Genomic DNA, 16,909 nt, shown 5'->3' with positions numbered 1-16,909 from the left:
AGGAAAGAGGTCCCAAAATTTGGCAATTTTACCCAGCACCCACAAGTTCCCATGCCCATAGTTACATGCCCACACCCCTTCACCCACTTGCAACCCCCTTGGAGCTTTTGGGTGTGAGGTGTCTGCTGCCACCTGGTCAGGATGCAACCTGTCCAGTTTCGTGATGAGCCTTCTTCCCCAGTGAAGCTTTGCTGGGCTCTTGCCCATTGCTGTGCAAGGCATAGGGTGCTGGCAAAGCAAGAAATCAGCCAGCCTATGGTGCCAATCTCAGGTCTTTTGTTGTGCACATCATGCGTTCGGCCTGCCCATTAGTCGAGGGGTGAAAAGGAGCCAATGTTGCATGCCTTATGAGGTTAGTCCTCAAGAAGGCTTGAAACTCTGCTGCTGTGAACTGGGGCCCATAGTCTGAGACTACGATGTCCGGTAGCCCATGTGTGGCAAAAAGCTTTCTAAGCACCTGGATGGTCCTAGCAGTAGTCATAGTTGCAATAGGAATTACTTCCAACCATTTAGAGTGGCTATCGACCACTATCAAAAACAACTGTCCCTGAAAAGGCCCAGCAAAGTCTGTGTGAATCCTTCATCACGGTGTATGAGTTTCCTCCAATCTGTGGACAGGAGCATGTGGCATTTCTGGTCTGGACTGTTGACACGTGTAACACCCGTGGACTTGGGCCTCGATAGCCTTATCTAACCCTGGCCACCATAGGTAGCTCCGTGCCATTGCCTTCATCCGGACTATGCCCAGATGGCCCTCATGCAAAGACTGAAGCACATGGTGCCTTAATGAACTGGGGACCATGCTCCCCCATAAGATGCAGCCTTTGTGAGCTGAAAGCTCGTGTCTACATGAGAAGTAGCTCTGGAACTCTGGTCCAGGGCTATTTTCAAGCTACCCAGTGTGAATCCATGACAAGACCCTGCTTAAAACCTTGTCTGCAGCGGTTTCTGCAGCCACACCCCCAGGATGGAGGGGAAATTCAGGCAAATCCTGAACTGACAAAATGTGAGCTGCTGGAGCTAGATCTGGCTCTACCTGTGGCAATGGCAACCTGCTAAGGTCGTCTGCGTGGCCCATATCTTTGCTGGGATTGTGAACCACCCTGTAGCTGTAGGCTGATATAAAAATAAACCATCTTAACATTCTAGGGGAAAATATTTGAGGTGTCTGCCTATCTGCAGTAAATAGCCCCAACAGTGGCTTGTGGTCAGTGAAGACCATGAATTCCCTGCCATACAAGTAATCATGGAATTTCTTCACCCCGGCCACAATGGCCATGGCCTCTTTGTCAATCTGAGTGTAATTGCACTCAGCTGACGACAATGTCCTTGAATAATAGGCAATGGGGACTTGAGTCCCATTACTTGACAAATGGCTTAGAACAACCCACACCCCATAAGGGGATGCGTCACATGCAATGCATAAAGACACTGTTTCATTAAAGTGTGTAAGCACTGAATTGGAGGACAGTAGTGATTTTACTACCTTAAAACTGTTTTTGTGAACCTTGGTCCACTTCCATGGGGTATTTTTGTCTAAGAGCCAGTGTAATGGCTCTGCCACTGTGGCCTTGTTAGGAAGGAATGCATGGTAAAAATTAAAGAGAGCAAGGAATGCCTGAAGCTCTCCTTTGGACCTGGGGCTTGGTGCCAGCTGAATTGCCTTCAGCTTGGAGTCGGCATAGAGGATACCTTCAGCATCAATACGGAATCCCAGGAACTCAGTGGAAGGGACCCCAATGTTACATTTGTTTCTTTTCAATTTAAGTCCCTCTTCGTGGAACCATTGAAGGATGGCTTTGAGCCTCCTTGCAAGCACCTCAGTAGGCTCACCAGCGATGAGCACATCGTCGAAATATGCCCTTGAGCATATGCTTCATAACGCCTTGGAAAATTCCTGGGGCTACATCGTCGAAATATGCCCTTGAGCATATGCTTCATAACTCCTTGGAAAATTCCTGGGGCTACACTAACCCCAAATTGAAGGCTTTTGACTTTAAAAGCCCCCCTGTGTGTCACAATTGTTTGTGCAGCTGCTGTGGCCTCATCCACAGATAACTGCTGATAGGCCTGTGCCAAATCTAACTTAGCAAACATGGTACCCCCTTGCAGTGATGCCAAGATGTGACTAACAACTGGCACCAGGTACGCATGCTGCTTAAGGGCCCTATTTATGGTGCACTTGTAATCAGCGCAAATTATGACCTCCCTGTTGGCCTTAAGTGGTGTGACAATTGGGGTTTCCCATTCACCCCCATCTACGGGCTGTAGTATCCCCTGACTGACTAGCTTGTCCAGCTCTGCATCGATTTTGTGTTTTAGTGCAAATGGCACTCTATGGGGTTTGATCCTAATAAACATTATGGCAGGATCAAGTTTAAAGGCTATCGGAGGGCCCTTGTACTCTCCCAGGCTTGTGTCAAAAACATCCGCGAACTCCTCGCATACTGACGCCAAGTACTCCGCTTGCGTCTGGTGGATTCCGGTTACTTGAATGCCCAGAGCATCAAACCAATCAAGCCTATTAAGCTCGTTCTCTGGCCCTCCACCACAATCACATCTAGGGCCCCCGAAAACCCCTTGTACTTGACGGCCAAGGTGGTCTTGCCTTTGACGGCAACTCAGGAATTCTGGAAGTCAGTCAGGATGATGTTGGATGGCCTAAGCTTGGCCCACCTCTTGCTGCGGTTCCACATGAAAAGTCTCCAGGGAAATGATGGATACAGCTGAACCAGTGTCCAGTTCCATCCTGCAAGGAACGCCTTGCAACTCGACTTGAAGCCGAAGTTTGGGCTTAAGGGGCCGGTGAGCTCCCATACGGCAAATGCTTTGATGGCTGGAGCAAAACTCTACTCTATGCACCCAGTACTTCTCCTGATCGGATTGTCCGATTGGTGGTCCTTCTGGTGACCTCTACAGACTGATGCAATGTGGCCGGTCTTCCCACAGGCCTGACGTGGCTGTCTGGAACCGGCAGTCCACTCATTGGTGGCGGCCGCTACAGCTCAAACACCAAGAGAAAGGAACTGCCTTGTAAGGGGGCTTCAGTTACTTGTCATGATGCCATTGGATCTTGTCAACTTTGTGGTCGAAGTCGGCGTCTTCTGGAAGTTCACATCCTCGTGGTGGACAGCTTCCTCGTGAGGAGTGCTTTTGGCAGGCTGCAAGGCCTTCATGGCTCTGCCGGTGGCTTCGTCCGCCATGACTTCTTTTAAGGCTTCCTGGAACAAGACAGTCTCTTTTGCAAAAAGGTTTCTGTTGCAGTTCTCTGCTCCTTAGTCCACGGATGAGTCGGTCTCGAAGCCTTTCTTCCAAGTCCAAAAATTGCCACAGGCACGAAGCTTGCCTCAACACCACGATGAATTCCATGGCCATCTTTCCCTGTTGTTGAACTCGTTGTTCGAAGGCATGCCTCCATGCAATCATCAACAGCTTGGGCTGGAAATGGTTGCCGAGCCATTTCTTCAGGTCTGCGTAAGTAATGGACTCCAGCTGTGCCAGTGCGACTAAGTTCTCCGCGATGTCAAATGTTGCAGACCCACAGACACAGAGGAGTGTTGAGGCCTTCAGGCCGTCTTCGGTGACTTGGTTGGCATGGAGGTAGTTTTCTACTCTTGAGATGTAGGATGACCATCTCTCTGAGTGAGTAACATCAAATTCCTCAAGCTTTCCAACTTTCGCCATCATAGGGAAGTCTTTGCGGCTCATGCCTCTCGTTGCCTCATCCTGCTTCTTCTGTAGACCCTGGGACTGGTCTGCAGGGTGGTGTAGTTGCTAGCATGGCTTGCTAGGCCAACCGAGGGGGGGAGAATGTGGTCCCTGCCAGGCGCTTTGCTGGCCTCACCCCCTAGTGACTTTCAGCTCTTCCGAAGAAGCAGAATCCCACCTTCGTCGCCAGTGTTGTGTAGTGAGTTCTTCAGAGGCAGTAAGCGAGACGAGAGGTTGTAACCAGGACATTGCTTTATTGAGGTAAACAGGAACAGAACTGAAACAGAGGCTTCTGTGCAGCTACTTATATGGTTGGCCACTAGGTGGCGATCAATAGGTTTGAAGGAACCAATTCCCGCCCCAAATCCTCCAATGATCTTCTTGGAGACAGCTTGTCTGGCAAGTCAGTGACCATTACATAGACACACCAATTGAGCGACTTTGAGCTGCATTCAAACAGACACGTGAAACAGTTCAAGTAAAATCCCAATACCTTACACTAACATATATAGCATTTGCAATGGAAAACTATTCTCTTAATTCCCAGCTAAATTTAAAGTCTAATGGAACTGCAGAGAACCCAGCTGGGAAGAATTGCCATTGTATGAGAGAATATCTTAAATTTCTTTTTCAACTATCTAGATTACAAAGGCTGCTGTCCTATCAGATTTTCTTAGTTCTAAGCATCTTTGTAAACTATACAGAGATTCTACTGTAAGCCATTGAAATTCTCATATTTAGCAGCAATTCTCACCAATGGGCCATGCTAAGTTCTATACGTCCTATATATTCTGTACTTTAAGAATAACTCTTGACTGTAAGATGAAAAATTGCAATGAATGCTAATAGAAAATTACATTGGGTCTGCATTGAAAACACCTAAGGGCTCTCTTTAGATATTATCATCATCATTATCTCCATAATTACAAGCGATAATTTTTTTTAAAAAAAATACATCCGCTAGAATGAGTAATGAAAAACCATTTGTCTAAGCATTTAAAATTAGGGAGGCAGGTTTGATTGCTCCTAATTCTCAAAAGTTAGAATAACGCACAGTGTGAAAATGCAACTGAAGAAGAGATGAAGCAGAAAGTTTCTTCTGGCATGAGAATCAATTCATCTGACAGCACCATTGCTGATTCATTGGGGAAATCTTCCCTTTCCAAATCCGTGCCGTATGTTTTGGAATGGAAAACAAGCTCCTTTAATTCTTCACTAGAATGGCCCCAAAGTCCAGTGGAGCTGGAGGGAATCCAGTTGGGAAGAACTGCCTTCAGGTGAACAACAGTTGGAACAAAAATATGGCCTTCAGGTAGCTGGGATATCAAATTGCAAGCTGAGTCCTTAATTGCATAGAATTCACAGAAGAAGGTGGTTGGGCTTAAACGAGCTGAAAACCTTTCCTTGTTATGGATTATTATGCTTGCAGAATATTTTGAAAACGATTTTGAAATTGCATTCATCTTCCAGTGTGAGCCAGACATAACCAGAAATAATGTGTATAGTGTGGGTATATTTAAAGGTTGGGTGGGGTCTAATTATCTGCCTATCATTGGAATCGTGCAGTTTGTACAGATAGTAAACTCAAAAGCATCTTGTCCGTAGGGCACACCGGGATGCCAGGTGGGCTTATTCATGCTCATCTCTCAAACAAAAATGGACATTCAATAGCTACTTCATTTATACTTGTTCACTCCTAACAAGAGACCTGTCTTCTTAGCTTTCATTTGGCAAAGGGCAAGGCTTCTATGGGGCATGAATCAATGTACTATGCCTTCATTAACCATTGCAATGGACTGAAGAAACAAAGCCCAACAGAGCTTTATTTGCAGCTTGGGTAGCATCAGCTTGAATTACTTCATTACGCAGAACTAGACAAGTGAATGGGTGCAACTGAATCATCGAATCTAAGGGCACTGCTATTCTTATAGCTTCCTTTGTTTCTCCTTTCGTTGCAGAAAAACCACGGATGAACAGTATCCTCACCTCTGCTACAGAGCCCTATGATTTGTCCTTCTCCAGATCTTTCCAGAACCTCACACACCTCCCTCCATCGTATGAGTCTGCAATTAAGACTAATCCAAGTAAATATTCTTCTCTGAAGAAATTAAGTAGGTTTCATTTCATTAAGTTACTACTTGATGTGGGTGATTTTTTTGTTTTTGTTTTTGTTTTGTTTTTTTGCTTTGAGAAAGAAAAGTGATGGAGGGAATGCAGCACTATAAGCATCTTTGTGCTGTGGCTGTGTTTCATTCTTTCTTCCTGTAATAGAGAAATCTTTTCTATCACACCAGCTCTTGCCTCAATAGGCTCTTTTTCATACTCATTAAATCACACTGCACCAATTCAGGATGATCTTAACACCACAGGTTATTAAGTAGGTTTATACGTTTTAGAAGACCAAAAATTAGACTATTATCAATAACAAAAATACGATTTATTAAATAATACTTGAGATCCACGATTTTGAGAGCAATCAAGTAAATAGCCAGTTGATTGTCGATGGAAACTGTAGCTGCAAAAAAAAAATATCTGAGGCTAGTGCAAAACAATACAAAGGGACTCCTAATTTATGATACTTGTGAGAGTCTTCAATTGAGTGACAGAAGATGAAGAGAGAGAGTTCAAAAGAAGAAGAAAAAGCAGCAGATTTAAAGAAGTGATTCACTTTAATGGACCATACACAGAGTTCAGCAGAAAATAAAGATGTAGCATTAAATCTCCTTGCTACAGCAAAGAAGGAGAAAAGTCCAAGTCTTCAAGGCATAAGATTTAAGATGTGGCATTCACAAACGTACACAGGTGCTAAGCTGGTTAGGTTCTTGAATGTGTTGCAGGGCACAGCTTATGTGAGGGATAAAGAAAGAGGCTGCCTCCTTGATAAGAAAGCAGGAAAAGAACCAGGGAGGGAAATAGAGATACAGAGAAAAAGAAATTACCTTTGCAGTTTTGCTGGGCTAGTTTTGCCAACTTATATGATGGAAGATGCCTTTTCTTCTTTTGGATATAAAAACAATACAGGGGGTGTGGAGAAAGAGAGAAATGTTCAAGTTAGTTATACAGTTTATCTACTGTCTCCATCCTCAAGAAAGCCATTTCCTCCTCTTCTTTTTAAAAAAAAATGCTTGTGAGCCCCTTTTATAATTTTCTTGAGAAATTTAGCAAGTTAAATTAAATCCAACAAAATAATCACTATGGATCTAACCTGGTAACGATTTCTATGACTTTTGCCCCTTCATTGATAGCCACAATTTTAAAATCATCATTTCCTCAGAGGATAGAAGGCATTGGGACAATTCAGAGGGGTTGCAAATATCTCTGCCTGAATTTTAATAATGGAAAGAATTTGCCACTGCTTTTGCAAAATTGAAATTGAGACATTCTTTCCAACAGTAGATTGTTTCTACCTAGCATGTTAAAGCTTTTAGTTATTCCCCTTGTTGATGATACAACAGACCAAGACTCCCATTTGTTTTCCTATAGAACTTTTATGGCCTAGTTTTATTACAGTGGGATACATTACAACAGAGAAAATCAAAACTCAGCCAAAAAGATCAGAAACTCTTCCTTCTTGAACAATCACATTAAATACAATTAGTTCTAACACTGTCTCTCTTTTCCAGTTCTTTGTTTCTCTTGCTGTAAGAAAAAATATGGAAAAACAATTTCTAAAGATAAAGATTAAACCCCCCAAAGCAGACAATATTGAAAAGACAGGGGGGGGAATCTGTATTTAGAAAGATTTTCTATCATAAAACTAAAATTGTATGCCGCCCGGGTCACTTTCCATCAAATGGCCAACCATGTAAATGTGATTAGTAAGTAAATTTATGAAACTAATTTTAATGAAGAAAACATACATTTAAACAAGTCACATTGCAGGAAAAGCAAGGATATACAAGTATTGGGGTTGGCATCTGGTTTGGTTGATGGCATTTCCTCCAGACAAAGAATATTGACAGAGAATGTGGGTGTATGCTTGTTTGCTTGTCAAAATGACTTGCCAGACATAACAAATGCAAATATCCTTCTGTTAAATTTGCAACTGTCTTGTATAAAATTCAACAATCAACCTTGCAAACGGGGAATATAGGAGGATGTTCCAACAATAGTACACTGAAAATGTCATCCCTGGGTCTTTTATGTAGCCTTTTATTCCTGGCTTGATCTAAGCAGTGCAAAAAATCTGGTGCGTAGAAGGTAAGAAGGATAATATCTGCCAGCACCCTTAGTTGAAGTTCTAGGCTTTAAGGTATATACTTTCTTCAGGTTCATCATTCATCATTCATTCATTCATTCATTCATTCATTCATTCATTCATTCATTCATTCAATTCTATTCTATTTGAATGCTACCTGGCCTTACCCAACTCTGGGTTTCTCCCAACAAAAGAGTAAAATAAAAACAAGATACAAAACAATTAACCAGAAGAGTTTTGTTTTCTACTTTGTAGTCTTTGTAGTTTTTATTATAGCAGTGCTAATTCAAAAGGATGCTTTGCTTCAGTTATAATTTTTCAGAGACACCTTTGCTTCATAATCCAATGCACCGCTTTACTTCACCATTCTAGAAGGTAGAGTTGCAGGCTCAACACATCTTGAGAGTGCAAATTTAGGAAGATCTGGCCCCTTTGGTGCATGAGTACCAAGTGCAGCATTGTCCATATTGATTGGACATCAATTCATATGAAAGGGTGTAGTCTACAACTAGCCACTGCCAGTGTGGCAGTGCTTTTGCTTATTGCCTTTACACCTATTTCATATATTGATTATTCTGGAAAAACAAGGCACGGTACCCCTTTTTTTGACTTTCACCTCTATTTCCAGCTCTTTATTTAATCTTTCAATTTCTCTTCTCCATCTAGCTGACAAGGAAGCAGAGGAATATTACTCTCGAAAGAGGCACCTTCCAGACTTAGCAGCAAGGGGGACCCTCCCTCTCAATGTCATCCAGTTATCCCAGAAACAAGTCAACCAACGGGAGCGGCCACGCCGTGTAATGCGGGCCATGTCCCAAGACCGGGTGTTGTCCCCAGAGAGAATCATGCCTGAGGACTTCAGTATGTCTTATGAGCAGATCCTCTCAGATGAACAGCTGTTGTCTACCGAACGTCTTCATTCCCAAGACCCTCTGCTTTCTCCAGAACACTCAGGCTTTGGAGAGCAGTCCATGTCACGAGCTTTGTCCCACTCCGATGTATTTGTTTCAACACCTGTCTTGGATCGCTACCGGATGACTAAGATGCACTCCCATCCCAGTGCCTCAAATAACTTGTACAACACCTTGAGTATGAACCAAACCTCAGCCAAACGCCAAGCATTTGCCTCCCGGCGACACAACACAGTGGAGCAGCTGCACTATATCCCAGGATACCATCACCATTACCGCACAGCCAGCAAGACAGAGGTGACTGTTTGATCAGAGACACTGTGTTCCTTGTAGATAATTCATGTGGACCAGATGGTTCAGTGCCGTATACTGAAGCGGCCTTATGGCCAAGATAACCTCTAAGACAGACTCTTCCAACAGTCCTGTCGGTATTGTTTTGAACATTCATTTTCATGTTATTGACAAAAAACGGGAAGAAGAAAACCTGAATAAGGAGAAATTATATACATGAAGTTTTGTGACATGCTCAGTTTCTGTCAAAGAAAGCCATGCTAGTGATGGCTTCTTTCACAGGCTCACTAACACCAATTCTTTCATGTTTACTAAGTCAGGCTATTACTTTTACAACCATTATGACAAACAATCTTGCAAAATTAGCAGAATATGGTATTAGTTCAGGTTTCTTTCTGGCAGAGTGAAAATCTGTTATATTACAGTGCTTGCTAGGTGCTGCATCTTACCAAGAGTGTCCAACAGGTGTCTTTGCTGAGTTCTGTTCTAACTGTATTTAGTCCACCTGTTAGAAGATAGTGCATTTCCATGTGAGCATAATTCTTCCTGATTTGGAGAGAAATTGTAGTGGCAAACAATATTAACTAGCTTAACAAAATTCAAGAAAAGTGGTTAAGAAATCACTTAATTTTATGTATCATTGCCAAGTATACAGTACATAAATCCAGGAGAATCGTGATTGCAGTAGATAAAATAAATAAACAAATAGCATAAACTTCTCCAGTGCCTAGAGATAAACAGTCCTAGATGCAAGAAGGTGTGAAAAGGGTTTGATTACAAGCACAATTATGTTAAGAGTGTTTGCCACCATCCCCCTTTTCATTTCAACTCTAAATTTCCAACATTCTAATGTATCTATATATAAAAATTATTCTCTCTATTATCAAGTCAGATCACCCATTTTCACTGGGCAGTGTATCATTTTTATGTCCAGGATACAGTTGCTTCTGAGAGAGATCCAGTAAGATGTATGGAGTTGGTATAGCTCAACTAGCATTCTATGAACATATAATGACAACTCCATTTTGGCTTGGTTTCTTGCCAGACTACAACTTTTATCCAACTGTTCTTGGGAGTTCCTTGTTTTACACATTTTCTTGAAAAGAATAATCATCCTAAAGCCTTCTCATAGCCAAATGTTATCTTTGAACTGCCAGTTTTTTTCTCTGTCTTAATCCCATCCATCAAGTGAGATGCTCAAGCATCTCAAGTACCAATTTGGCATATTATACAGCCATTATACAGTGGTAATTAGACACTGGGTGTCTGTAAAGTCTTTCAAATAAATGTTTATAGATCCAGCATTTGTTGGATTTTGTACAGTTGGAAGAGATATTCTAATGAACATATTCCTAGAGACTAATCCCTAATGTTCCTATCTGGCCCTGGGTTCTACCCCTAAAAGAGCTTGAAGGTCTGTGTGAATCTCTAAAATGTTGCTTTGTGCCATTATGTTCTTGTATCCTCATATTACAGAAGTATTGCCAGGTTTGCACAGTAGCACCTGGACATCTTGCATCAAAGGGGATTCCACAGAGCTTCACAGTCCAAACAGGCACATTGATTAAAGGTTCCTGAGATATTTCTCTGGACAGAGATTCTTCATCCAGTTTTTCTTCAGGTTCTCACAGTGTTTTTCAAAAAAACAAACATGTAAATAGTGATACTTGTCCTTTTTTTAGTAATATGGCTTTGTTTACAGCACCAGCAAGAAGTAGCAAAGGATTGTTTTTGCTGGCATGTGATGTTTGTAGACCACAGACTGGAGCCATACGAAACACTGTGCTTTGCTTAACAGAAACTGGGTTAAGAGGGGGAAATGGTGGTGGCTACCATAATTGGCTCTCTGCCTTTGAGTGACATGTACGTTTTGGATTACTTATCATTAACTGTAATGCATGTAAGGAAAGCCACGGGGAGGTGGCAATAATTGTCTGAGTGTTCTGGAATTTGTACTATTTTATGCCCTCAAGTGTAGCAGTCTCCAAACATCTCTGGCTCTGTACAATATGGATAATACAATGTCTGTGATTTACACAAAATAGCATTGTTGCCCAGAAGCATAAGAGCACTGCATTATCTGACATGAAAAGCCAGGTATATAGGTAGTTTGCTTCAATCTTCCTTTACGTAAACCCTGAGACAGTGATGGGATTCAGCCAGTTTGCACCACTTCGGCAGAACCGGTAGCTAATTTTTTGTTGCCCAGGCCCAAAATGAGCTTCTGGAAGTGGCATCCACACAGATAACCAGTTGTTCACATATTTGAATCCCACCACTACCCTGAGAGTACATGGATTAACATGGATTAACCCGATATTTGAGAAAAAGAATCTCTGGGCTTTCACTTGTTAAAGCAGTGGGTGAAAGATTCACTCAGTCATTATAATGTTATGAAAATTTCGTATCATCTTTTCCAGCAGAGGTGATTTTCTGTAGCAATTGTCTTAGTCTTTCAGCAGCTTTCAACACGACCAAGAAGACCTTGTCCTTTCAGCAACTACCATGATCTATATGAATCACCAGCACATCTTTCCTTACAAGTTCTCTGAGGACACTGTAAAAAGAGACACGGTGGTACCTTGAGGGTTAGAGTATTGCTGAGGTCAGTTCTGCCTGGAATTTGATTTAAAAATTAGTTTGCTGTATTGAAAAAAATTGCTAAGGTCGTAGCTGGACTGAACACTCTTTTCTTGAACCAAGGATCACAAATAACCTTGAGGGGTGCATTTCAAGATTGACAGGGAAAAAGTGGAACTGCGAAGGAGGAAATGGACAAAGTCTCGCCAAAACAAAACAGCAACAAAAAAAAGCAAATCCATCTGGATTATTTTCAAATGTTTCATTTTTTCCCTACACTTAACTTTATCAATTAATTTGAGATTTTCCCCATATTCTGAAACTTTTTGCCACATCAGGTCATTACAAAGCTTGGAGGAAAGAAATATGGCTTGTCGGTTGCTTCTTCATGCTATGAAGTGAGCAGTTCTTACTATTTTAGCTTCTCCATAGTGTTGTCTATCGATAATGATCCTAGCTGCAGATTAATCTTAAAATTGATTGGCTCATCAGACTATTGGAATGTAATGGCTGATCTTCCATATCACATTTGAAACATGCAGAACTAATACAAAAGTTTCACAATGGTGAAAGTTAGCAAGTTTTGTTAATCCATTTTTACAGCTTTTCAAGATAAGGCAGTTTTTAAGAATTTACAAGAGAAATTATAACCTGTCTTTCCACTCTATAGCTGAAAAAAAAGCTTTCAAAAACCTAAAAATGTGATATGCTTGAAAAACACTGCAGATTAAAGAGCAGAATTATTAGCTAGCCAAATTCAACCAAAGGACTTGATGAAAAGGACAGTTAGCAAGGAATTAAATGGAATTTGCTTGTTGCACATTTTACAAACCTCCTTTCTACTAAATAAGTTCCACAAAGAATCTGAGGAGTGCTTAAAAAATTCACAGATAATTTTGAGGGGAGGAGGGAACAAGAAATTGGGATGCAGTCCTAGAAATAGCTGGATGTTTGTTTGTTTTAAAGTTGCCGCCCCCATTGAGTTAGTTATATGACTGAAAAGGGCAAATCCATTTTAGCTTGAAAAGCAGTTTGCCAAGCTATGAGCTACAAGATAAATATCAAAGACAGCTTGATTGGGTTATATAATGTCACACACACACACAGAGAGAGAGAGAGAGAGAGAGAGAGAGAGAGAGAGAGAGAGAGCAGTCCACCTTGTTTGGTGTGTTTGAGTCACAATTGGCAGCAACAAGTATACCAACTGCCAGGATTCCTGGAAAATGTCCTCATAGGAAAGCTATTCATGACACTCATGTTTTAAAAGTGTGGGATTGTTTGCCTTTTTTAAAAATTTATTTATCCACCTTTTCTAAAACTTTTCAGATGGCTTTCAACAGTGCCAATAAATGTACATTGATTATTCCTATGTTGTAGCAGAGTGAGCAGAATCAGGATTGGTTGGTAAATTGCTAGGTATTTTGCCGGGGATGTGTAAATGCTGCTGACTCCCCCTTTTCCAATTATAGCAACAGTTAAAAAGTTGCTGAAAAAGAAAGATTGGGGAAACCCTAGAGATGAATTATGGGTGCAAGACCTACCAATCACCAGCTCCTTTGTTGAGAATGTGTTATTCATTTTCTTACCTTAGCCCTTGTTTTGCACCAGACTTGGTTAGTGTATCATAGAGCATATAAATAGTAAACAAAGGGAATTTTGTACATCTCAGGTCTTGCACATTTCAGTTTTGGTTATAGCTAGTGTGGGGAATCTAAGACTCTCCAGATAGCCTAGGAAGATTAGGGCCATGGAAAGTCATAATCCAATTTCTGTGAGGTCCTGAATCCTTACCCTGTAGTTTCAAAGGAATCTTTCTAAGCCCTGGCATCAATGGATACTGATTGCTCTCTTTGGGTACTTAGTAGGAGGAAATCAGGAAGGGAAACTCAAGCGCATATGAGAAACATTGTGATTAAACTGATAGGAGTCCATCCTTGCAACAGAGGCTCTTATTATGAGGCTTACACATTTCACATGCCTAGATAGAAGAAGCTTGTATCTTGTCTGTGTTTATTGAATAGGAGGAATACAGTTCATTTATTTTGAGTTTAAGCGCACAAGGTTTCAAGAGAGCATCAAGGTGCATCGTTTCCCTTCTATTTTGGGATCTTTTTGTTATCAACAGTTCCAAGATGTGCCAAGAGCAGCCTGTGAAACTACTGATCTAGCCACCAGTACAAACCACTCACCTAAACAAAGCCCTAGGACTTCCAAATGATTCAGAGATTGGTTTGAAAGGACAATGATAGCTAAATGAAGTGGCTGCAGGAATCACAACTGAGATACATTTGTTGACCTTTTTGACAAAGGAGCTTGTCTTGAGTCCCAGCACATTGACCCATACCAGTTTCCCATTTCACTACAAATATTAAATCAAAGGGTTAATCTGAGGTCAAAGTGAGCTAAGCAAAAGAAAGAGCCCACTCAGTGTATCTGATACCTTCTGAGTGAAGTGAAGTGATGTACATTACAATCTTTGGTGTACAGAGGAAGGTTTCTGATGTTGCAGGGGTCGTAGATTTTGAGCAACCATCTTCTAGGCCAGAGGTCCCCAACCTTTTGGGCACCAGGGACCGGTTCCGTGGAGAAAAGTTTTTCCACGGATTGGAAAGTGTGTGGTTTTGTGTGCTGCCTGTATCCCATGGTTGGGGCTTTGCTTGATTGTGCGGACGGTTGCTGGCATGCCGTGGCCTGGTACCGGTCCATGGATCAGGGCTTGGGGACCCCTGTTGTAGGCTATTGTTGACTCAGTGAGAATAAGGGAAGTATACTTTTCAATGCGAGTAATCAGCCAATGTGTAGCCAGAGATTTCTCTCTGTTAGATATTTTTTGGCTAAATTAGCCAGCTGACATACCTTAGCAAGAGAATGACGTACATCAAACCACCCCTGAAAATCACTTGAAAGCAGATCACTTGCTTGTGTTAATGTTTCATAATGCTGAAAACTCCAGAAAATGTTAAACAGTTTGCTTGCCCAGAAAATTCTTAGCAATAAGTTTGGATTGAAATGGTTTTCAAATAATAGCCACCTGTGTGTTGTATGTCTAGTGCTAATTAACAAGCTGATTTAGCATTCTTTCTGAGCTGTACAGGCGGCAGCAGGTGGAATCCACTTCAAGCATGTACTTCAACTGCTGAAAGCTGGTGGGAAGGAAAGGAGGCAGATCTAGTCCTTATGATGTTTATGTAAAAGGGGAGGGAGGGGGGGGCTAAAAGACCCATTATCTCATTAGTTAGCAAAGCAATGCCGTGTGGTGTCCCTTTGTGACCTTTCATAATTTGTGGAAGCTCTGGCCACAGGTACAGACCTCCGCCTTCCTGTGGTACTAATCGCACGCTTTGCAGCTGCTGCTTCTTTAAGCCTCCATTCCACTTGCTGGTGAGGAATTCTCACAGCCAGAGTTTCTCTACCCTGAGGAAACCAACTCATCATAACCAGCTTTATTTGGAGACCCTGTTTCCTGAGGGAAAGATTGACTGTCTGACCCTCTTTGTGCTTTAGCCCAGTTTATGGAATCCATGTTTATTCTCCAATAGTTCTGATGAGAAAGTACATTTGTATCTGTATCTTTGCACAGACTCTTGGGTCTGCATTAAGCTTCAAGGCAGTAGTATTTGACTGTTTTTCTCTGTATTATCCTTGTTGTTATACTTACCTGTAAAAGCACATTCTGTAGGTACTGTAAACAAACCTATTACCAGTTTAGTAAAAATTTAGAGTATTAAGGATTTTTTCCACTTTTGTCAGTAACAAATATTTATGGATTCAGAAATAAAGCAATTTCAGCAGAAAAACCCCACCTGTTTTCTCTGTTGCTACCTACATCTAAAGAAACTCCAGAAACGATTTTTCCCACACCTACCTCTGCCACTTTGCAAGCAAGGGTGACCATAAATGGCTAATTTCACTTGCTGCAGGAAACAATGGCTTTGTTTACATTTGTTTATTGAATAAACCACAGTTGATTTGATTCACGCTGTACTCCTAGCATAAACCATAATGCAATTTCTGGTGATTTGAAAGCTATATTCCAAAAGTGCACAGCATCATGTTTTCCTTAGTTATATTTTCCCCTTTATTATTCATTGTGTTTATATGTGTTATTTGGGAGAGGGTTATAAAAGGAAGATCCCAGCAAAATAGGTTGCACTTGTTTTTCTACAGTAGAAGCAAGACTCTTTCTTCAGGGTTATGAATTCCTCTATTGAGACAAAAAGCTTAAGCCTTAAAAGTCAGAAGTGCAATTCAGAGGAAATCACTGAAAGGTGGGGGTGTAAAAGCCCCTTTTCTGCCTTTGGGGGACTTTAATAGTCAAAACATGTACTTTAAGCTTCAATTTTCTGTTAGAATACTAACAAGAGAGAAACCCACCCATGTTGGCAAGCCCTAAAGCATCTATTTTGCCTGTTAAGCCACCCCAACTCAGTCCCCAGAAGAATTTTTTTTAAAATTCTATTTATATCCCGCCCTTCTCCAAAGACTCAGGGCGGCTTACAAGCTTAGCAGTAGCCTTCATTCTATGTATATGCCTGCTTATTAGGGCTTTCACACACACCCCAAGCGGCATTATTACAAAGTCAGCTTAATTGCCCCCAACAATCTGGGTCCTCATTTTACCTACCTCGGAAGGATGGAAGGCTGAGTCAACCTTGAGCCTGGTGGGACGCGAACCTGCACTAATTGCAGGCAGCTGGTGTTACTTAAGGAGGCAATGTGACCTAGAGGTTCCCTTTTTACACCTCTTTCATAAACCATGGTTTATAAACATGGTTTGTGTTATATACTGGGTTTATTGCTTGATTGATGAGACAAGGCAAGTGAGTTCAGCAAGAATTATTTATTTATTTATTTATTTATTTATTTATTTATTTATTATTTATTTGCTTACAGGAACTGAACTGAGAAACAGGGCTGCAAATGCAGCAATTTATACCCTGGCCTCTAGGTGGCGGCCAATAGGTTTAAAGCAACCTATTGCTACCCTAGAAGCAGCCAATGGCGGCGCTGGAGATGGGTTGTCTGAGGAGCTGGGAGCCGTTAGTCAGCTCCCCTGCTTAAACAACCTTCCAGCAATTAACCCCACCTGATACTCTTTAGTAAGACAAAACCCAATACATTACAGTTTGATTGCACAAGATCTATAACCAAAACCGAAACAACTCATTATGGCTTAGTGTGTTTTCTGAATTTAACTTGTGTTTGCTTTGAACTAAAGAAA

At 41.5% G+C, this 16,909-nt stretch overlaps 1 protein-coding gene across 1 annotated transcript in view; it reads left to right on the top strand.

Moving 5' to 3' along the window:
* SHISA6 (shisa family member 6) overlaps positions 1-9,126 on the top strand; it is a gene marked incomplete at both ends in the record, with an annotated part of 368,466 nt that extends 359,340 nt beyond the window's left edge. Inside the window, 2 exons of the mRNA XM_083352345.1 lie at positions 5,667-5,819; positions 8,573-9,126. Coding sequence (XP_083208471.1) covers positions 5,667-5,819; positions 8,573-9,126 — 707 coding nt within the window. The remainder of the gene's footprint in view (positions 1-5,666; positions 5,820-8,572) is intronic.
* Between the last annotated feature and the right edge of the window lie 7,783 nt (positions 9,127-16,909).

Source organism: Vipera ursinii (assembly GCF_947247035.1).
Source record: "Vipera ursinii genome assembly, chromosome: 2".
Lineage (NCBI taxonomy): Eukaryota > Metazoa > Chordata > Lepidosauria > Squamata > Viperidae > Vipera > Vipera ursinii.
The sequence above is the reverse complement of the archived record's forward strand: the minus strand, read 5'-3'. Positions and strand labels throughout refer to the sequence as shown.